Below are 19,736 nucleotides of genomic sequence, written 5' to 3'. Positions count from 1 at the left end.
GGGGTATTTGACAATTAGGAAGGACAGACAGAAAGGAAAGGGAGGTGGGGTGGCTATGTTAATAAAGGATGGAATCACTGCAATAGTGAGAAAAGATATTGGGTCAGAGGATCAGGATAGTGAAACGGTTTGGGTGGAGATAAGGAATAATAAGGGGAAAAAGTCACTAGTGGGCGTAGTCTATAGGCCTCCTAACAGTTGCAACTCTGTTGGTCGGAGTATAAATAAGGAAATAGTTGGGGCTTGTAATAAGGGAACAGCTAAAATCATGGGGGATTTTAACTTTCATATTGACTGGACTAATCAAATTGGGCAGGGCAGCCTTGAGGAAGAGTTCATAGAGTGCATGAGGGATGGGTTCCTTGAGCAGTATGTTACTGAACCAACCAGGGGGCAGGCAATCTTAGATCTGGTCCTGCGTAATGAGACAGGATTAATAAAAAATGTCCTAGTAAAGGATCCCCTTGGAATGAGTGACCATAACATGGTTGAATTCCAAATTCAGTTGGAGGGTGAGAGAGTTGGATCTCAAACCAGCGTACTAAGCTTAAATAAAGGAGACTATGAAGGTATGAGAGCAGAGTTGACTAATGTGGACTGGGAAAATAGATTAAAGTGTAAGACGGTACATGAGCAGTGGTGTACATTCAAGGAGATATTTCACAACTTTCAAGAAAAATATATTCCACTGAGGAAAAAGGGGCGTAAAAGAAAAGACAGCCATCCGTGGCTAAGTAAAGTAATAAAGGATAGTATCCGACTGAAAACAAGGGCATATAAAGTAGCCAAATCTAGTGGGAGGATAGAAGATTGGGAAGCATTTAAAAGCCAGCAAAGAATAACTAAAAGATTAATTAAGAAAGGGAAGATAGATTATGAAAGTAAACTAGCAAAAAATATAAAAACAGATAGCAAGAGTTTCTACAGTTGTATAAAAAGAAAAAGGGTGGCTAAAGTGAATGTTGGTCCCTTAGAGGACGAGACCGGGAAATTAGTAGTGGGGAACATGAAGATGGCAAAAACGCTGAACAAATATTTTGTATCAGTCTTTACAGTAGAGGACATTAAAAATATCCCAACACTGGACAACCAGGGGGCTATGGGAGGGAGGAGCTAAACACGATAAAAATCACTAAGGAGGTGGTACTCGGTAAGATAATGTGACTTAAGGCGGATAAATCCCCTGGACCTGATGGCTTACATTCTAGGGTCTTCAGAGAAGTGGCGGTGGGGATTGCGGATGCATTATTGGTAATTTTCCAGAACTCCCTGGATTCAGGAAAGGTCCCAGCAGATTGGAAAACTGCTAATGTAACACCCTTATTTAAGAAGGGAAGTAGACAAAAGGCTGGAAACTATAGACCAGTTAGCCTAACATCTGTGGTTGGTAAAATGTTGGAGTCCATTATTAAGGAAGCAGTAACAGGACATTTGGATAAGCATAATTTAATCGGACAGAGTCAGCATGGTTTTATGAAGGGGAAGTCATGTTTGACAAATTTGCTCGAATTCTTTGAGGACGTAACAAACAGGGTGGATAAAGGGGAACCAGTGGATGTGGTGTATTTGGACTTCCAAAAGGCATTTGACAAGGTGCCACACAAAAGATTACTGCACAAGATAAAAAATCACGGGATTGGGGGTAATATACTGGCATGGGTGGAAGATTGGCTATCTAACAGAAAACAGAGAGTTGGGATAAATGGTTCATTCTCGGGTTGGCAATCTGTGACTAGTGGTGTTCCACAGGGGTCAGTGCTGGGACCCCAACTCTTTACAATCTATATTAACGATTTGGAGGAAGGGACCGAGTGCAACATATCCAAGTTTGTCGACGATACCAAAGATGGGAGGGAAAGCAGTGAGTGAGGAGGACATAAAAAACCTGCAAAAGGACATAGACAGGCTAAGTGAGTGGGCAGAAATTTGGCAGTGGAATATAATGTTGGAAAGTGTGAGGTTATGCACTTTGGCAGAAAAAAATCAAAGAGCAAGTTATTATCTAAATGGAGAGAAACTGCAAAGTGCTACAGTACAAAGGGATCTGGGGGTCCTGGTGCATGAAACACAGAAGGTTAGTATGCAGGTACAGCAGGTGATCAGGAAGGCCAGTGGGATCTTGGCTTTTATTGCAAAAGGGATGGAGTATAAAAGCAGGGAAGTCTTACTTCAGTTATACAGGGTACGGGTGAGGCCACACCTGGAATACTGCGTACAGTTTTGGTTTCCATATTTAAGAAAAGATATACTTGCTCTCGAGGCAGTTCAGAGAAGGTTCACTCGGTTGATTCCGGAGATGAGGGGGTTGACTTATGAGGAATGGTTGAGTAGGTTGGGACTCTACTCATTGGAGTTCAGAAGAATGAGAGGCAATCTTATCGAAACATATACGATTGTGAGGGGGCTTGATCGGGTGGATGCGGGGAGGATGTTTCCACTGATGGGTGAGACTAGAACTAGGGGGCATAATGTTAGAATAAGGGGCTGCCCTTTCAAAACTGAGATGAGGAGAAACTTCTTCACTCAGAGGGTAGTAAATCTATGGAACTTGCTACCCCAGAGAGCTGTGGAAGCTGCGACATTAAATAAATTTAAAATGGAGATAGTTTCCTAGCAGATAAGGGAATTAGGGGTTACGGGGAGAGGGCAGGGAAGTGGACGTGAGTCTAGGTTCGGATCAGCCATGATCCTATTGAATGGCGGAGCAGGCCCGAGGGGCCGTATGGCCTACTCCTGCTCCTACTTCTTATGTTCTTAAAAACCTGTTACATTGCCAACTTTTTCCAGTTCTGACGAAGGGTCACCCACCACCCCGAAACGTAGGGCTGGATTTTGATTCTGGAGGCGTGTAGGAGGCGGGACTACAACTTTCGGGGTTGTAGTCCCGCCTCCATCGAGTTGTGGCCAACCCACGCGATTTTCACTTGATTGACCTTGTTGAGCCCGCCCAGCGGGTTCAGCAGGCCAATTAAGGGCCACCCGGCAACAGGTGACGTCACAGATTGAAATTTCGTCTGTCAAGAGCTTTCGACAGTTGAAATATCAGCGTTTGACAGCTGTTTGAAGCTGTCAAACACTGACAAGCTGTACTCCAAGTTCATTCCTTCCTCTCAGGCTGATTTAGAGATCTCTCCAGAACAGAAAGCTGAATGCTGCAGATTTTGACAGCTGGCGACCATTCTGCTTTCTGTGCCGGTGAGATGAGGGACTCCCGAGACCTGAAGGAAGGAGGGCTGTAAAGGTAAGTAAAACTTCTTTAAACACTCTAAACACACTTACCTCTGCACTCATGCACCCATCACTCACCTGAACACCGGACATCTCAACCCCTCCAAGTCCTTCAGCCCGACAGCCCGCCTCGCTAACTTGGCGTGGTTTGGAGCCGTCGGGAATCCCACACTTCAAGAATAAAAATAGGGATTAGGCTAAAAACTGCCTGTTAACTACCTGTTAACAGGCAGTTAATTGGCACTAATCCCCTTCCCGCCTCGGGGAGGCGGGTCCCAGCACAGGTCGGGTACCCGCCTCCTTTGAAACTGGCATGAAGGCGGGTTGGGGGCGGGATGGGTTCGTGCCCCCCCGATTTCAGGATTTTAACCCCCCACACGCCTCCAATCCCGCCTCCACGGCCCAATGAAAATCCTGGCCGTTAACTCTGTTTCTCTCTCTACAGATGCTGCCCGACCTGCTGAGTATTTCTAGCATTTTCTATTTTTCTATTTAAAATAAATCTTGTTGTGTATTGGAATTGGATCTGGAGCTTTATAACTAAAGACACTGTATATATAGCGAATACCAGGCTGATAGCAGTAGCTTCCAGTTTATTTTGCATAATTTCTCATCTAAATTTCTCCTCTCCAAAAAGAAGTAAAAGGATTTGCATTTATTTAACACCTTTCATTACCTCAGGACATCCCAAAGTGCTTCACAGTAAACTAAATACTTTTAAAGTGTAGTCACTGTTGTAGTGCAGGGAAATGTGGCAGCTACTTGGCAGCATAGCAAGCTCCCACAAACAACAGTGAGATAAATGGCCGGATACTCTGTTTTTGGTTTAGTGATCTCGGTTGAGAGATAAATGTTGACCAGGGACAACTTGAGCAGATAATCTAGGCTGACATTTCAGTGCAGTACCGAGGGAGCGCTGCACTGTCGGAGGTGCCGTGTTTCGGATGAGACGTTAAACCGAGGCCCCGTCTGGCCCTCTCAAATGGACATCAAAGATCCCACGGCCTTGAAGAAGAACAGGGGAGTTCTCCCCGGTGTCCTGGGCCAATATTTTTCCTGCAACCAACATCACTAAAACAGATGATCTGGTCATTATCACATTGCTGTTTGTGGGAGCTTGCTGTGCGCAAATTGGCTGCCACCTTTCCTACATTACAACAGTGACTACACTCCAAAAAGTACTTCATTGGCTGTGAAGCGCTTTGGAAAATCTTGCTCTCGTGAAAGGTGCTCTCGAAATTCAAGAGGGGCTAAATTCGGTTGATGTGCGCCTCCCATTAGCGCCCTAGCGGGGCGCAAATCAACTAGAGCCTGGGCGCAGCGCCGCTAACGACTCCCGCGAAATTCAGCTCGCTCCTGCCCCGGCTGTAATATTGGGTGGCGCCCCCCGACTTACCGCCGGACGCTATGCCCGCCGGGGTCAGGGGGGGCCTACCTGCGGCCAAGGGCGGCGCTAGTTAAAGCGGGGGGGTGGCGGGCGGCCATTTTTATTGCTGGCTGCCTGTCAGCACCTGCCCCCATTGCTGTCCCTGGCCACCGTGAAGCCCCCCCCCCCCCCCCCCCCCCGCAGCGTGCCAGCTGCTCTCCCAAAGGGGGCGCTACCCAATTTTTACCCCAAGCTCTCTCTTTATTTCATGGTCTTCTACCCACCCATTTAAACCTCTTGAGGTAACGTTTTGAGAAGATGAATGCCACAGAACCCCTGATTATCTCATTAACAGTTAATTGCTGAGGATCAATCAGCATATGTCATATCATCTTTGGATTTACTGGGCTGCAGGTGATCATTCCTCTTGGAATGATGGCAAATTTCATCAATAGGAGTTCTAATAAGACAGCAAAATATTGCGGATGCTGGAAATCTGAAATAACAACAGAAAACGCTGGAAAAACTCAGCAGGCCAGGGCAGCATCCACAGAGAGAAGCAGAGTCAACGTTTCAGGTCGATGACCTTTCGTCAGAACTGGAAAAAAGCAGGAAAAGGAACAGATTTTAAAGCAAGTTTAGGGGCTGGGAAAAGGAGGAGGGGGTGAAAGAACAAAAGGGAAGGTCAGTGATAGGATAGGAAGCAGGAGAGATTAAGAGACATTGAGAGACATTGGCCCAGTAATTCCTCTCCCAACGTGTGAGTACGGACGGGGTACTCGCGCGTGTGCCCGGAGGAATTGCCGGTTTTCAGCATGCACAGCGCATGCGGGGAAAACCGGCATTTCCTCTCCTCTGACCCAAGGGGTTAAGAGGCTGAACGCGTGCGCGCAGGAGTCTGCACGTACGACTTGGATTTCCTTTATTTTTTTTTAGAGAGTTGTGCGTGTGTAAAGGCCTCCGGTTTTTACGCATTGAAAAACCACACGTAAGTACTTAGTTTTACAGGTAAGTGGTCTATTAATACAATTTATAATTTTTTTTTCCACAGGTTTATTATTTTTAAAGAATTTACAGTAAGGTAAGTTTAGTTTTAGCCCCGATTTTTTATATAATAATTTTTTTCAAATTTTAAAATTATTGTTTAAAATAGTTTTTTACAGTTATTTATGGTTCATTTAAGTAGTGCAATGTTTTTTTAAATTTTCTTTCAAGTTTAAGTAGTGTTTTGGGGCCGGGAGTTTTCATGAGTTTGACAGCTCTTACTGTCAAACTCATGAATGAACTTTTGCAACCTCCCATTGGTTGCCCTGTGCTCACGTGATCCCAGCCGGCTCATCGCACTAAGTACGCTGTTGGGTCACGCACGCACAGCGCGGCAGGACCTCAAGCGGGCCAGTGAGAGGAAATGCAATGCGGGCCACGATTCAAATGTCAGTGCGCCGGGTAAGTGCACATCGGGGGCTTGCACGCGCGGCAAGCTCCCGATCCTAATTTCAGGGCCATTAAGAGATATTCAAGGCGAGAGGAGGTGGTAATGGGACAGGTTAAGAAACAAAGGATGGCTCTAGATGAAGTGTAAATTGCGCTGGCAGAATGAAGGACAGCTGCCCTGTGGGAGGGAAGGAAAAATGGCCAAACAAAAGTGTGGAAAAAAAAAATATATATATGTGATAGGGGCCGAGGTTATGGTCTGAAATTGTTGAACTCTATGTTGAGTCCAGAGGGCTGTAGAGTGCCGAATCGAAACTTTTTTCCAGTTCTGACGAAAGGAGTTCTAATAATGTTGGTTTAAATATTTAAACCACACAGGAGTGCATAACTTACAACGCAATGCTTGGTAAAAGCGCAGAGAGAAAATGTTAGCATCACTTTGAGACTTGTACAGCTCTTAATGTATACCTAATCCAAGATTAAATCAACCCCTTCTCTACAATCAAATGTATTTATTTTTCTAACTGTCTATGCTTTGAGTGCCTCGTTTAGCCATCGCCTAAGAAACAATTTTGAAATAATGTAGTTTCTAACTCAGCCAGTGGCTCAGTGGGCAGCACCCTCGCCTCTGAGTCAGAAGGTTGTGGGTTCAAGTCCCACTCCAGAGCCTTGAGCACAAAAATCCAGGCCGACACTCCACGGAGGTACCGACTTTCGGATGAGACGTTAAACCGAGGCCCCGTCTGCTCTCTCAGGTGGGCGTAAAAGTTCCCTATGGCACTATTTCGAAGAAGAGCAGTGTGAATTATCCCTAGTTCCTGGCCAATATTTATCCCTCACCCAACATAACAAAAACAGATTATCTGGTCATTATCACATTGCTGTTTGTGGGATCTTGCTGTGTGCAAATTGGCTGCCGCGCTTCCCACATTACAACAGTGACTACACTTCATTGGCTGTAAAGCGCTTTGGGATGTCCGGTGATCGTGAAAGGCGCCATATAAATGCAAGTCTTTTTTTTTAACACTGATAATTGTGCACAACACACTATCTGGTGGGCCGTTGCATTTCCTTGGTGTGGGTATATAATATTGCTAGGGGGTAGTAGCTCTTTACGTTCAAGAGCAGCCTCACCACCTCGTGGTGCCACGGCTCCAGATATACTCTACCAGCCTTCAGCTTGCAACGTCTTTCAAATTGATAGGTACTGACATCTTAAACTGTTACAAACCACACATTTCAGAAGGAAATAAAGTGCCGGGCATAAATGCTAAACTGTTGATAAACGGTGTAAGAGAGATTGCAGTCGGGCATGTTAGGGACTGATGTGGAAAACAAATCCCCTAGAGCCATGTCTCAGTTTCAGCTAATGCTTCAGCAGACTGCTCACATCATTTGTCTTGAGCTATTGGAAGGGAACACGGAATCCTTTTTATTTCTCCCTTGTAAATGATTAGACATCGAGATTTTTTTTCCCCCCTTGTGAAACCTAAACCATTAATTAGCTTTTTTATTGTCCTCGTGGTTCTCCAACAGACACAGATCCGAACAGATTAAGAATTGTCCCGCAAGTATTTTGCCAAACATGGGGCTCCACCTGACGGGGCTGTCTTTTCCAGCCGGAGTGTGTGACAGTGAGAGAATATTCCCCCAGGAGCGACCGAGGCTTAACTTTTTCATTGCTGTCGTGCATGGGAAATCTAATCGCTTTATTTCAGGCGAGATCAATGGGTGTAGGGTTCGTCCCGTTTTACCTTGTTCAGCATTTCCCTTTGCGGTCAGAAGATGGATGAAACCGATGAGTGTCGAAGGACTTCAGATAATACGCCCGGCGAGCATTGATCAAGATGACGAAGCAGGCGCTCTTTTATTTAATATAAATGGGAACAGCAGGCTCGCATGTGGGTATGTGTCACTGGTTTCCCGCCTTGGCTTGTGAACCTGAACTCTCCACATAGAAACATAGAAGATAGGAGCAGGAGTAGGCCATTCGGCCCCTCGAGCCTGCTCCGCCATTCAATGCGATCAGGGCTGATCATCCAAATTCAGTACCCTGTCCCTGCTTTCTCCCCATATCCCTTTAGCCTTAAGAAATATATCTAACTCCTTCTTGAATATATTTAATGAATTGGCCTCAACTGCCTTCTGTGGTAGAGAATTCCACAGGTTCGCCACTCTCTGGGTGAAGAAATTCCTCCTCATCTCTGTCCTAAATGGCTTACCCCTTATCCTTAGACTGTGACCCCTGGTTCTGGACACCCCGGCCATCGGGAACATCCTTCCTGCATCTAGTCTGTCTAATCCTGTTAGAATTTTATAAGTTTCAATGAGATCCCCTCTCATTCTTCTAAACTCCAGCGAGTATAAGCCCAATCGACCCAATCTCTCCTCATAAGTCATTCCTGCCATCCCAGGTATCAGCCTGGTGAATCTTCGCTGCACTCCCTCCATGGCAAGAACATCCTTCCTCAGATAAGGCGCTTCATTTAAATCCCAGCGATCTCAAAATGCTTCCAATTTGAGGGAAGACCTGGGTGAATTTTGCAGCAGTTTGACCTTTCACCTGGGTGTGCACAAGATGGAAATGTGTTTACCATGTCAAGGATGAGATTCAGGAGGTCTAAAACTGGAGGATTTGTGAGGCTCAAAGCTGAGGCCGGACCAGAACTAGACCACCAAGAATCTGGCCGGTTACTTCGCTGCACGTTATGATTCCATTTCGGCTCTGAATGCCTTCTGACACTTGTAACACACAACAGCGCTGCATACACCGTGTCCTACGGTAACTCAAGACAGCTGTACTAATATTGGGCACTAATTCTGAGAATGTCCCTCCGTTTGGACTCTAATCTTAATGCCATGTGGTATAATGTGGCCTTATTTTATCTAGTGTGGACAGATTGGTAGAAGAGTTGCGAAGTAACTGTTGATCGGAGGACATAGAAACAGGAGGAGGAGGCCATTCAGCCCCTCGAGCCTGTTCCACCGTTCAATGAGATCATGGCTGATCTGCGACCTAACTCCATATACCCGCCTTTGCCCCATATCCCTTACTGCCTCTAGTTAACAAAAATCTATCAATCTCAGATTTAAAATTAACAATTGATTTAGCATCAATTGCTGTTTGTGGAAGAGAGTTCCAAACTTCTACCACCCTTTGTGTGTTGAAGTGTTTCCTAACTTCACTCCTGAAAGGCCTGGCTCTAATTTTTAGACTATGCCCCCTAGTCCTAGACTCCCCAGCCAGCAGAAATAGTTTCTCTATCTACCCTGTCAGTTCCCCTTAATATCTTGAAATCTTCGATCAAATCACCCTGTAACCTTCTAAATTCCAGAAAAATAGGGTTTGGATTGCTTCCTTCTTCCCCAAAGTGTAAGGAACACAAAAGACATGTCCATCTGTAGGCATTAGGCCCCAGTGACACATTCCCACTTGCACATAGACTAGCCTGCCAGAAACCAGACAACCCTTCTTCCCTAGACTGACGGGAATCAACTAGTAGGCAGGAATCAACGAGCGGGCAGGAATTTGGACATGAGTCTAGGTTCGGATCGGCCATGACCCTGTGGGTAGCGGAGCGGGCCCAGGGGCCGTGTAGCCTGATCCTGCTCCGATTTCGTGTGTCTGATTCTGTTAGATTCAGGAGATGGTTCTGTGATAGTGGATTGGCGGTTAGGATCAGATCAGCCATGATCTTATTGAATGGCGGAGCAGGCTCGAGGGGCCGATTGGCCTACTCCTGCTCCTATTTCTTATGTTCTTATGTAACACAGCCAAATTGACTGGGAGCCTTACCTTTGCTATTGGAGTTTTGGGTTCTAAGGGTAGTGGTTATGGCACTGGACTGGCAAACCAGAAGGTGGTGAGTTCACAATCCCACCAAGGCAAGTTGTGAATAAGTCCAGTATTTGGTGGGCTGGCACTAGAAAAATGACCATAAGAACTCAACTGGATCATCATAAGAACCCAACTGGATCATTAATGACCTTCAGGGAAGGGAACTTGCTACAACTACCAAGTGTGGCCTATATGTGACACCAGTCCACAATATGGTTGCCTCTTCATGCCCTTGGGGAAACTAGGGACGGAGAACAACCTTGTCCACGTCGTCTGCACCCCAAGAACAAACAAATAACTAAGAGGAAACAGACTGAAAAATGGGGGCAGGGGTTGTGGCCTGGGATTGTTCGACTCAATGTTGAGTCCAGGGGGCTGTGGGGTGCCTGGCCAGGGGATGAGGTGCTGTTCCTCGAGATTGCGTTGAGCTTCATTAAAGCAGTGTGGGAGGCCGAGGACAGGGGGATCGGAGTGGGAGTGAAGCGGAGAATTAAAGTGACAGGCGACCGGAAGCTCAGGGTCACCCTTGCGAACTGAACGGAGTTGTTCTGCGGGGCGGTCGTCTGATCTGTGTTTGGTCTCCCCAATGTAGAGGAGACCGCATCGTGAGCAGCGAATACAGTATACTAAATTGCAAGAAGTACAAGTAAATCGCTGTTTCACCTGGAAGGGTCCCAGACCTGAAACGTTGGGCAGGATTTTAACTCCGCCGTGGAGGCGGGATTGGAGGCGTTGGGGGGTTAAAATCCCGAAATCAGGGGTCCCGACCCCATCCCGCACCCAAACCCGCCTCCATGCCAGTTTCAAAGGAGGCAGGTACCCGCCCCGCACAGGGACCCGCCTACCCAAGGCGGAAAGGGATTAGTGCCAATTAACTGCCTGTTAACAGGTAGTTAACAGGCAGTTTTTAGCCTAATCCTGATTTTTAATGTTGGAAGTGTGGGATTCCCGACGGTTCCAAACCACGCCAAGTTAGAGGAGGCGGGCCGTCGGGTTGAAGAACTTGGAGGGGTCGAGATGTCGGTGTTCAGGTGAGTGATGTGTGCATGAGTGCAGAGGTAAGTGTGTTTGGTGTGTCTAAAGTGATTAAAGAAGTTTAAATGAACTTTTCTTACCTTTTCAGCATTCCTTCCTTTAGGTCTCGGGAGTCCATCATCTCACCGGCTCAGAAAGCAGAATGGCTGCGAACTGTCAAAAGTGACAGCCTTCAGCTTTCTGTGCAGGAGAGATTTCTAACTGAGTCTGTGGAGAAGGACTCAGGTTAGAAGTAAGACTGTCAGTGTTTGACAGCTTCAAACAGCTGTGAAACACTGATATTTCATCTGTCAAAACCTCTTGACAGATGAAATTTCAGTCTGTGACGTCACCTGTTGCCGGGTGGCCCTTAATTGGCCTGCTGAGCCCGCTGGGCAGGCTCAACAAGGTCAATCAAGTTAAAATCGCCTGGGTTGGCCGCAGCGCGATGGAGGCGGGACTACAACCCCGAAAGTTGTAGTCCTGACTCCTGAGTTAAATTCCTGCCCGTTGACTCTGTTTCTCTCTCCACGGATGCTGCCTGACCTGCTGAGTGTTTCCAGCATTTTCTGTTGTTATTTCAGATTTCTAGCATCTGCAGTATTTTGCTATTGAAATAACGAAGAAGATTCAACTTTAAGCTGTGCCAGGACAATGTGACACACAAAAGCCTGTGCACTGAGGGAACGTTTGCCCATCTCTACACGCAGCGGCCTAGAAATAAAGTTTGCGCCGGCCTGTCCCTTTAAGGAGCTCTGTTTCAAGGCAGTCCAATTTTGTAGAGGCGTTAGGCCCAGTGTTCCCTCAAATATTTTATTTTGGCGCGCGGTCCCCATAAATTTGCTGCGCAGCCACGCACGTGCGGTATCTCTTCCAGCGGCAGCAGCGGGCGAGCGGCCTGCGCGGGACCTCCCGATTGGCCACGCACCTTCAGGGGAAAGATTGGTTAGGCCCCTTATTTGCAAATGCAAAGGTCCCTGGAAACCCTTTATGAATATGGCACGCGGCGCAATTACGGCGTATTGGATGCTTTGGCGGCCGATCTGCACCTGTGAAAGCGGGCGTGGCATCAACCAATTTCCAGGCCGCTGTGCTTTTTTTTGTCAATTAACCTGAACTGGGCCTATTTTGAGTTTTAGATTCCAACTTCAGCTCATTCTTTCTCCTTTTATAGAAGCAGTATTTTCAGAGTGGATGAAATGTCCTTATCTTTCACACACAGCAACAGATTATATGCTATCATCCAGGACACATCAATACACAATGGAAGAGAAATGCTCCAGCGATGATGGCCTTTTGGAGAAAGTGTCTGCGAAAAAGAATTCCTAAACATGTAGATTAGACGCTTGAACTATAAATCAATAATAAACACTTAGATTAAAAAAATAATTCCAGCATTCTTTGTGAGTAAACCTTTACTGGGTGAAAGTTCTCCGCCCTCCTCCAATTCTGGCCTCTCGCGCATCCCCCAATTTGCTTCGCTCCACCATTGGCGGCTGTGCCTTCAGCTGCCTGGGCCCTGAGCTCTGGAATTCCCTCCCTAAACCTCTCCGCCTCTCTCTCCTCCTTTAAGACGGTCCTTAAAACCGACCTCTATTGATCAAGCTTTTGGTCACGTGTCCTAATATTTCCTTATGTGTTTGGGTGTCAAATTTTGTTTGATAATCGCTCCTGTAAATCGCCTCGGGAGGTTTTACTATGTTAAAGGTGCTATATAAATGCAGGTGGTTGTTCTCGATTAATGTTAACTGTGCTTCTTTACCCAGACGTCACAAAGCCCAGTCTAAGACTGTATGAATGAAAGAATTAATATTCCGGAGGAGCGGGGGACGGGATTAGTTTGGGTGCCACAAAGTAGTTTTATTTTGATTCACTCTCGGTGTTTTCACACAGGTTTTGTGGATGGAAGCACCCACCACATGGTTCTGCTGATCTCCGTTACTGTTTGCAGTATCGTCCTCGCTCTCCTCATCATATTCTGCTACTTCAGGTCAGTCCCGCGTAGACGGCGACGCTGGATTATAATACAGTGAATACCAATCGTTTGTTTCAGTGAAAGTATTCTCTCTTTTCACGGTAGTTTTCTCTCACTTCCCTTCCTGCTCTGCTGCCCCTATCCTAACACCCGTTCACCCATCAACCCCCCCCCTGTGCTCGCTGACCTACATTGGCTCCCGGCACGGGGATGCCTCGTTTAAAAAAAAAAATGTTCATCCTTGTTTTCAAATCCCTCCGCGGCCTCGTCCCCTCCCTATCTCTGTAATCTCCTCCAGCCCCACAACCCTCCGAGATCTCTGCGCTCCTCCAATTCTGGCCTCTTGCGCATCCCCAGTTTCCATCGCTCCATCATTGGCAGCCGTGCCTTCAGCTGCCTGGGCCCTAAAGCTCTGGAATTCCCTCCCTAAACCTCTCCGCCTCTCTATCTCTCTCTCCTCCTTTAAGATGCTCCTTTAAACCAACCTCTTTGACCAGACCAGCTATCTCCTCATGTGGCTCGGTGTCAAATCTTGCTTGACAGCGCTCCTGTGAAGCGCCTTGGGACGTTTTACTACGTTAAAGGCGCTATATAAATACAAGTGCTGTTTTTAAATACTATCTAGCACTTCTGAGGATTGGAGGGACCTCAGCATTCAAAGAGGACAATCAGCCACTTAACAAGCAAAAATATATTTCCTGCCAATTTGCAGCGCTCTGTATTGCGCAGAGGAGTTACACAAGGTCACGATACTTATCAATGAGGATGACCATTCGGCCCCTCTTAAGTGATCCCTCAAGACCAACCCAGCACTCCGCGCCCCAACACTCTATAGCCCCGATATTCTGCCCACGACACCCCAGGCCCCGACGCTGCGAGACCTGACACCCCGAAACCCGACACTCCGGCTGGTGCGCGCCACTTTTGGTCTGGGTGGAGAAGCGCCATTGTAGCAATTGGCAGCGAACCTTGTGCATCCCTCTGCAGCACCCCCTCCCTGTGACCCCCCCCCCCCCGTAACCAAGATGCTAAATGTCCAACAGCGAGAGCTCTTGTGTTTGCTGCCTTTCAAAACTTTGTACGAACGAGTCCAACATTTCTTGAAGCTGGTGCGATTGGTGGCGTGATTCTGTGTGTTCCACCCGGGCGATTATTTACACCAATCACAAGGCGAGGAAATTCAGCCCCCTTCTGCCACCCCCCTCCCAACAAAATGTCTGCTTGCGTTTAAAAGGCGTCGAGAAATCATGAAGCTTCAGCAGGGAGTGAATCTCCTTGAGTATTGTGTGCAGTTTTGGTCGCCTTATCTGAGGAAGGATGTTCTTGCCATGGAGGGAGTGCAGCGAAGATTCACCAGACTGATACCTGGGATGGCAGGAATGACATATGAGGAGAGATTGGGTCGATTGGGCTTATACTCGCTAGAGTTTGGAAAAATGAGAGGGGATCTCATTGAAACTTATAAAATTCTAACAGGACTAGACAGACTAGATGCAGGAAGGATGTTCCCGATGGCGGGGGAGTCCAGAACCAGGGGTCACAGTCTAAGGATAAGGGGTAAGCCATTTAGGACAGAGATGAGGAGGAATTTCTTCACCCAGAGAGTGGTGAACCTGTGGAATTCTCTACCACAGAAGGCAGTTGAGGCCAATTCATTAAATATATTCAAGAAGGAGTTGGATATATTTCTTAAGGCTAAAGGGATCAAGGGATATGGGGAGAAAGCAGGGACAGGGTACTGAATTTGGATGATCAGCCATGATCGCATTGAATGGCGGAACAGGCTCGAGGGGCCGAATGGCCTACTACTGCTCCTATCTTCTATGTTTCTATAATCAGACGCAGCGGGTGTTCATCATTAGGCTTTCTGTCTTTACGTCAGAAAAAACAGCAAACATTAATCTGAGGTTGGTCGGCAAATTATACACCTACAGAGAGAGATCAATCGACTGGATTCAAGCTAATCATCAAAGTCAATGTAGTCTCTTTCCCTGAAGTAAGGTCAGCGTGTTCTCAAAGCTTTGAGAAGGCAGCATCTTTGATGAAAGAAAATAATGTACAAGAAAAGGCCAGAGGACTGTGAAACACACACTGTTTATATAACAGCTGCTCGTTATCAAAGGCTTTTGCTGATCAGCCGTGGCTCATGTGGGCAGCACCCTCGCTCTCTGAGCCACAAGGTCGTGGGTTCAAGCCTCGCTCCAGAGACTTGAGCACAAAAATCCAGGCTGGCGCGCTCCCAGTGCAGTGCTGAGGGAGCGCCGCACTATCGGAGTGGTGCCGTCTTTCGGACGAGACGTTAAACCGAGGCCCCGTCTGCTCTCTCGGATTGGAGGTAAAAGATGCCAAGGCCACTATTTCGAAGAAGAGCAAGGGGGGGGAAGTTCTCCCCAGATTCCTGGGGCCAATATTTATTCCTCAAATCAACATCACTAAAAACAGATGATCTGGGCATTATCACATTGCTGTTTGTGGGAGCTTGCTGTGCGCAACTTGGCTGCCCCGTTTCCTACGTTGCCAACAGTGACTCCACTTCACTTGGTTGGGTAATAAAGCACTTTGGGATGTCCTGAGGTGGTGACAGGCGCTGTATAAATGCAAGTCTTTCTTTCTTTGACGATGGTTCACTCTTAAGGTATAAAAGACAGGAGGAAAGGCCACAGTACAACATGGGCATTGAGCAGACTGAGACCTTCATTCCACCGGGAGAATCCCTAAAGGATCTTATCGAACAGTCACAAAGCTCGGGCAGTGGTTCCGGGCTCCCTCTACTGGTAAGCAACTTGTACTTCACGATTCACAGCTTTACACTGGGCCTGCCCGACCCGCAGTTCCTCAGAGCACTGCGCTCTATATTTGTGCCGTGCCGTGAAAATGCGTCCAAACTTGATCCAAACTCCCGAGTCCACTTCCTTCCTCCTGTAAATTTTCTGTACTTACGAAGTGATTAGTTGTCAGGGTGCCCCTCTGAGACTTAGAGCACGTAATCCAGGCTGACACTTCCTGATACAACAACAGACAATGCTGGAAACGCTCAGCGGGTCAGGCAGCATCTGTGGAGAGAGAAACCGAGTTAACGTTTCAGGTCGAGGACTCTTCGTCAGAACTGGAAGAAGTGTAGGGGCCGGGAAAGGCGGGGGGGGGGAGGAAAGAACAAAAGGGAATATTCTGTGCTAGAATGGAAGGCAGGAGAGATTAAAAGACAAAAGGGATGATGGTGTAAGGCGAAAGGAGATGGTAATGGGACAAGTTAAGAAACAAAAGATGACTCTAGATGAAGTGTAAATGACAATGGCAGGATGATCGACAGCTGCCATGTGAGAGAGAGAGAAAAAAAATATAGGGGCCGAGGTTATGATCTGAAATTGTTGAACTCGATGTTGAGTCCAGGAGGCTGTAAAGTGCCTAACCGAAAGATGAGGTGCTGTTCCTCGAGCTTACGTTGAGATACGTCCTGATGCCAGTGCTGAGGGAGTGCTGCACTGTCGGAGGTGCTGTCTTTCAGATGAGACGTTAATCCGAGGCCCCATCTGCCCTCTCGGGTAGATGTAAAAAAAACTCCCCATTTCAAAGATGCGGGAAGTTCTCCCTGATGCCCTGGCCAATATTTATCGCTTCAACCAGCATCACTTTGAAAAAAAAATTAGATGATCTGGTCATTATCACATTGCTGTTTGTGGGAGCTTGCTGTGCGCAAATTGGCTGCCGCGTTTCCTACGTTAGAACAGTGACTCCACTTCATAAAGTACTTGGTTGGGTAATAAAGCGCTTTGGGGTGTCCTGAGGTTGTGAAAGGCGCTATATAAATGCAAGTTCCTTCTTTTTGCTCCGAGCCTCAGCTCCAACCTCACAGCAGACGCACCACCCCCCCCCCCCCCACTGTGACTTTCCTTCCATTTCCCACACCTGAGTGAGACTGCCGAACGATGGACAGTTTGTTGGTGTAGGCCCAGGTCCATAAAGTACTGGACCCTGCCCAAACTCACTTCACATCAGACCCTTGCAGCCAGCAGAACCGAGGAGATTATTGTCCTTTGATTCTCGGCTGGACGTGAACCTGGGTCCCAGAGTCCAACCCACTGCAAAAGACACTGCCTCTATTATTTTTTAAACTCTTCCAGAAACTTCCCGTTACATGTAGTAAATAGAAATGGTTGGTTGAGTTTGGTCAGCAATGTTATGCCTGTTGCTGCATAATATAAATACTATATAATATAATACATAATATGAGTAATGTCCGGTATCCCTCATTGCCACACCCCACCCTCCCAGTTTGGGTGTTAGTCGGGCTGCGGCATACCTAAAGTGCGCCGTACCTGACCAGATCTGAACCCGCCCAGATTGGCAGAGGTGACTGCCCAGGTGCCAGTGCCTGGCTCTGTTCAGGATTCTTCACTGGCCAAAGCAGCGACTGCTATCAAACACTTGTGGAACCAAGAGCCTCAGCAGTACTACTCCCAGCGCCACAGCCCTCCTTGCTGACCCTCTGTTGGCCCCCACCCACTCTGATAGAAACGGGCCATAACCAGTCTTACCCCTGTGCACATTCAGCCTCTCACTCACTCGCTCCTAAACACTCACTCACACTCACTCACTCACACTTGCTCGCTCACTCGCACTCACGCTCACACTCACTCCCACACGCTCACTCATGCTTGCTCACACTCACTTACCCATTCCCACACACTCTCACACTCACTCACTCTCCCTCATGCTTGCTCGCTCACTCTCACTCACTCCCACAGTCCCACACTCTCGCACTCAGTCACTCCTAAACACTCACTCACTCACTCTCTCACTCACACTCACTCACTCTCTCACTCACACTTGCTCACTCTCATTCACTCCCACACTCACTCACTCTCTGTCACTCCTAAACACTCCCACACTCTCACACTCACTCTCACACTCACTCTCACACTCACTCACTCTCTGTCACTCCTAAACACTCCCACACTCTCACACTCACTCTCACACTCACTCACTCACTCACTCACTCACTCACTCACTCACTCTCACACTCACTCTCACACACACTCACTCACTCACTCACTCACTCACTCACTCTCACACTCACTCTCTCACTCACTCTCTCACTCACGCTTGCTTGCTCACTCTCACTCCCACTCACTCACTCACTCACTGGTCATCTGCCATCTTTTCTATCATCCCTCCGCTAACGTTTTGCTGTGCCTCTTCCTCTCTCTGTTACAACATGATTGTGCATCAATAGTATTTTCGAGTAATGTGTTAAGGATTTTGCTGTTCACGCTGCCATCCGACAGGTGCAAAGGACGATCGCTAAGCAGATTCAGATGGTAAAGCAGATTGGGAAAGGCCGGTACGGTGAAGTCTGGATGGGGCGATGGCGTGGCGAGAAAGTTGCCGTGAAAGTGTTCTTCACCATGGAAGAGGCAAGCTGGTTCAGGGAGACAGAAATTTATCAGACTGTGCTAATGAGGCACGAGAACATTCTTGGTGAGTCAACGCAACCTGACGCTCAGCAAATGTCTTGTCTGCTCCATTCGCCTTCCCTCAATACACGCGGTCTGTGCACAGGATCTCTGAGCATTGGCATTATTGCAATGCTGGTGGTCGTCCATTTTGAGTTTCCACCAGAGTTCAACAACAACAACAACTTGTATTTATATGGCGTCTTTAATGTAGTAAAACGTCCCAAGGCGCTGCACAGGAGTGTTAGCAAAAAGAATTTGACGCCGAGCCACATGAGGAGCTATTGGGGCAGATGACCGAAAGCTTGGTCAAAGAGGGAGGTTTTAAGGAGCGTCTTAAAGGAGAGAGAGGTAGAGAGGCGGAGAGGTTTAGGGAGGGAATTCCAGAGCTTAGGGCCCAGGCAGCTGAAGGCACGGCCGCCAATGGTGGAGCGATTATAATCAAGGATTGCGCAAGAGTTCAGAATTGGAGGAGTGCAGGGATCGTGGAGGATTGTATGGCTGGAGGAGTTTACAGCGATAGGGAGGGGCGATCAGGAAATCTGTCTTTTTCAACAATCCCAACGTTCCAATTGGACCCTAGGTGGGATTGGGCTATATTTCCAAGTGGGGGGGTGCGGGGGTTCAGAAAGTGCAACTAACCCAGTTCTGTCAGGATTTCCACCCCACCCCCCCCCCTTACCCCCCCCCCCCCCTTCCAAATCGGGTTTTCCAGCTTACCATTTTCTGATGGAGGGGACCGTGGGGGATCTGGGAATTCTGGCTACAGTGCCCTTGTTCGGCCTGGGTGGAACTGTCACCCACTGAGGCCCCAGAGATTATCGATGTCGGGGAGGGATAGATTATCACCCACGGTGGTTCCTGTCTGATCTGAGATTTCTCACCTTCAGTACCGTTGGGTACTTCCCGGTTTTCCGCCGGATTATTGAGGTGTGCGCTGCTGTCGCGTCCCCTATTGCCGTGATGCTGCTGCCCCAGGTTTGCTAATCATAGAGTCTTACAGCACAGAAGGAGGCCATTCGGCCCATCGTGCCTGGGCCGACTCTTTGGAAAGAGCTCTCCAATTAGTCCCACTCCCCCCTGCTCTTTTCCCACAGCCCTGCACATTTTTCCTTTTCAAGTATTTATCCAATTCCCTTTTAAAAGTTACTATTGAATCTGCTTCCTCTCAGGCAGTGCATTCTAGATCATAAGAACTCACTGCTTAAAATAAGATCATAAGAAATAGGGGCGGGAGTCGGCCATTTGGCCCTTCGAGCCTGCTCCGCCATTCAATAAGATCATGGCTGATCTTTTACTTCATCTCCACTTTCCTGCACTATCCCCATATCCCTTGATTCCCTTAATATTCAATAATTTCTCCTCGTTTCCTTCTAGTTCTTTTGCCAATTATCTTAAATCTGTGTCCTCTGGTTACTGACCCTTCTG

General features: G+C 47.6%; 1 protein-coding gene across 5 annotated transcripts in view; it reads left to right on the top strand.

The window, feature by feature from the left end:
* bmpr1ba (bone morphogenetic protein receptor, type IBa) overlaps positions 1-19,736 on the top strand; it is a 561,149-nt gene that overhangs the window by 514,577 nt on the left and 26,836 nt on the right. For all 5 annotated transcript variants that reach the window (XM_086006493.1, XM_086006489.1, XM_086006502.1 and 2 more), the window contains 3 exons: positions 12,774-12,870; positions 15,491-15,629; positions 18,141-18,333. In XM_086006493.1, coding sequence (XP_085862619.1) covers positions 12,774-12,870; positions 15,491-15,629; positions 18,141-18,333 — 429 coding nt within the window. The remainder of the gene's footprint in view (positions 1-12,773; positions 12,871-15,490; positions 15,630-18,140; positions 18,334-19,736) is intronic.

Source organism: Somniosus microcephalus, chromosome 2 (genome assembly GCF_052327205.1).
Source record: "Somniosus microcephalus isolate GS21.2 chromosome 2, FLI_Smic_1.0, whole genome shotgun sequence".
Lineage (NCBI taxonomy): Eukaryota > Metazoa > Chordata > Chondrichthyes > Squaliformes > Somniosidae > Somniosus > Somniosus microcephalus.
Note: the sequence above shows the minus strand (reverse complement) of the source record. Positions and strands in the feature narration are given on the sequence as shown.